The 2,758-nt window shown below is 52.5% G+C and overlaps 1 protein-coding gene across 1 annotated transcript; it reads right to left on the bottom strand.

The window, feature by feature from the left end:
- Positions 1-63: 63 nt before the first annotated feature.
- LOC106002114 (proline-rich protein 14-like) lies at positions 64-2,391 on the bottom strand (the record flags this gene model as incomplete). Its single annotated transcript, XM_013037038.1, has 6 exons — positions 64-133; positions 253-838; positions 1,145-1,341; positions 1,427-1,467; positions 2,011-2,200; positions 2,273-2,391. Coding segments are annotated over 6 exons (1,203 nt in total), but the record flags the coding sequence as incomplete, so codon positions are not given.
- Between the last annotated feature and the right edge of the window lie 367 nt (positions 2,392-2,758).

Here is a 2,758-nt window from a genome sequence, read left to right as displayed (position 1 = left end):
TGCATGCAAGGCAACACTCCACCACTGAGCCACCTTCCCAGCCCCCATCATCTGTACTCTTACCTTGGTCTCTGGTTCTGAAAGCACCTGGTCCTTGGAGGCTCTTGTTTCCTTCCCCTTGGTTGAACCCAACCTACAAAGAAGGTCAAACTCAAGAACAGAAATCACTACAAAACCCCACCTCCTGCCCACTGGACACTCAGGGAAGGAAGCTGGGTACAGGCTGTGGCCAAGGCTTCCAGGAGGCTCTACCTGGGTTCTGCTGGTTCAGAGAAGGAAGAAGTGGATGCAGTGGACGAACAAGATGTGGTGAGAGGAGAGGCTCCCACTCCTCCAAGAGGGAAGACCTCTTTCCGGAGACAGGGTCGGGGTGGTGGCGGGGCTCGGGCCATTTCCCCACCACCCACAGTGTGTCGCCGAGGCCTTGGCTGGCTTGGCTGGGGTGGAGCAGGGGGCCAGGTGTAGCTGACTGGGCCAGCAGGCCCCAAATCAGGGCAGGAGTGGCTTCGGCCTAGAGAGAGCTTAGGGGAAGGTGCTGGGGTACTACAGCCCTGAGTTCGCCATTGGTGGATTGGGGGCCGGGGGCTGACAGTTGCAGTTTCCTTGGTAGCCTTGGACTGCTCGGCCTCAGAGATGGCAATCTTCAACTCTAGCTTCATGGGGGGTGATGGGGGTGGGGGCTTTGGGATTTTGTTGGGTGTGAGGAAGATATCAGTGAAGCTCTCCAGCTTAGAGCGGACGGAACGGAAAAGGGGGGCCAAACTCCAGGGACTGAGGCGAGGGCGTAAGAGGCTGGACGGTGGTGGGGTCGATGGGCGCTCCAGAACAGGATCTGGGGCTGTAGAAAGGATAGGGTCACAGGTGGCATTCCCCGACTGCAGGTTTTTAAGCCTCCTACCTCATTTGTCTCAACCCCTCCCCCCAACACACTCATTATTGTCTACAGAGGAATGAGCCCACTCCAAAAAATTAAGTCCTGCAATGAGGAGTCAAACCATACATCTGTGAAGTCGAAATACCAGTTCCTGCACTATGTTCTGCCCTAGGAGGGGTTACGCCCATACCCACTTCTGACCCTGAGTTTTCAAAGCTTAGCTAGGATTTCCCAGATCCTAAGTTTCATCCCTTCTCCCTGAGTCCTCACCTGGTAGTGGGCTCTGTGGAGGGTCCGCAGGCAGGATAGATGGCTGGAATGGAGGCTGAGAGTCTCCGAGTGTAGGTGGGAGCTGGTGAGCCATTGTCACGGGCTCAGCTCTGGGATGGAGGGGCGATGGGGGAGCTTCGGAGTCCAGATCCCACCTAGGCCAGCACTTCCTTTGTCCCTTAGGGCTTCTGGAGGTGCTACAGAGAAGGAAATGATACATAAATCCCAATGCCTCAGCTACTGGGATGATGACTGTGATCATCCCTTCCCCAGCCCTCTCACCTTTGTGCAGAGAAGAGGCTGGGGCTGTCACTGGCGTAGCTCTGAATATAAATAGGGAAGTTGTGATAAGGCAAGGAAGCCCTCTTTGGCCTCCTCATTCTATGTCTTGATTCATTCGGTCCCCGTATCTGCTTGGATGCATACCAAAGACCTTTTCGTGTAGTTTTATTTTGGCCGGATCTGGAGTTTGAACTCAGAGCCTGAGCACTACGCCTTAGCTTTTTTGCTTAAGGCTAGTGCTTTGATGCTTGAGCCATAGCTCCAGTTTCAGCTTTTTTGCTGATTAATTGGAGATAAAAGAGTCACTTGGGTTTGCCTGCCTTGGCTGGCTTCAAACTCTGATCCTCAGATCTTAGCCTCTTGAGTAGCTAGGATTACAGGTGTGAGCCACCAGCACCCAGCTTCTTTCTATATATTCTTTGCTTTGGTGTAGTATGTGCTACCTAAAATACTAGTGTCCTTGCCAACTCAGATGCAGAACCCAGAGAAAGCCAACCCAGATGCAGAACTCCTCCCCTTGTCTTCTATCCTCACTGGAGTGCTTGCCCCAGCGGAACCTGACATTCTCAATCCAGTTAACATACCTCAGCCTGGAGTCTGGGACTAGTAATGTCTTCCAACACCACTACCAGGGTTGGTTGGGGGCCCTGGTCCACCTTTTGTGAAGCGCTCTCCTCTGGGCCAGGGGTTGTTTGTGATCGCAGCCTTAGAGTAGAAGAGGACCTGTGGATTCGGCTTAAGGGCTCTCGACACAAATGCAGTGAGTCGGGAGGCCTAGAAAAGGAACAGGAACATCAGTGGGCTCAGCTGTGTCCCCAGCCTACTCTCTCTCCTCGCCATGCTCACCTGGCCTGTGAGGACCACTTGACTTGAGGTGGAGAGGCAAGTGACTGACTGCACACAGAATCCTGATGTTTGCTGTGGTGTTGTGGGACAGGTGTATCCCTTTGGGGAACCAAGGGGTGCTAGGAGAAAAAGAAGTGCTGGAATGAGGTTGGATTACACAAGTCTCCCTTTGCCTAACAATGTTCTGAGATACATAGTTGACAGATTTGTGGCTACAATTCACTCAGATCCTTAAAGAAGAGGTGAGATTATCTGAATTAGAGGTCAGATTAATATTAGCATCCTAAGCTACAGGTGTGCTGTAGGTAATCTCTCTCAGGTTGTTTGGAGAACTGAAAAAAGGACGGTAATTTGGGGGGGGGTCCCTGTCCTGTTTTTGTGGGTTGTGGGGCTTAAACTCTGGGCCTGGGCGTTGTCCCAGAGCTCTTCAGCTCAAGGCTAGTGTTCTACCACTTAAGCCATAGTGCCACTTCCAGCTTTTTCTGT

This window comes from Dipodomys ordii, unplaced genomic scaffold, assembly GCF_000151885.1.
Source record: "Dipodomys ordii isolate 6190 unplaced genomic scaffold, Dord_2.0 Scaffold3339, whole genome shotgun sequence".
Taxonomy (NCBI): domain Eukaryota; kingdom Metazoa; phylum Chordata; class Mammalia; order Rodentia; family Heteromyidae; genus Dipodomys; species Dipodomys ordii.
Note: the sequence above shows the minus strand (reverse complement) of the source record. Positions and strands in the feature narration are given on the sequence as shown.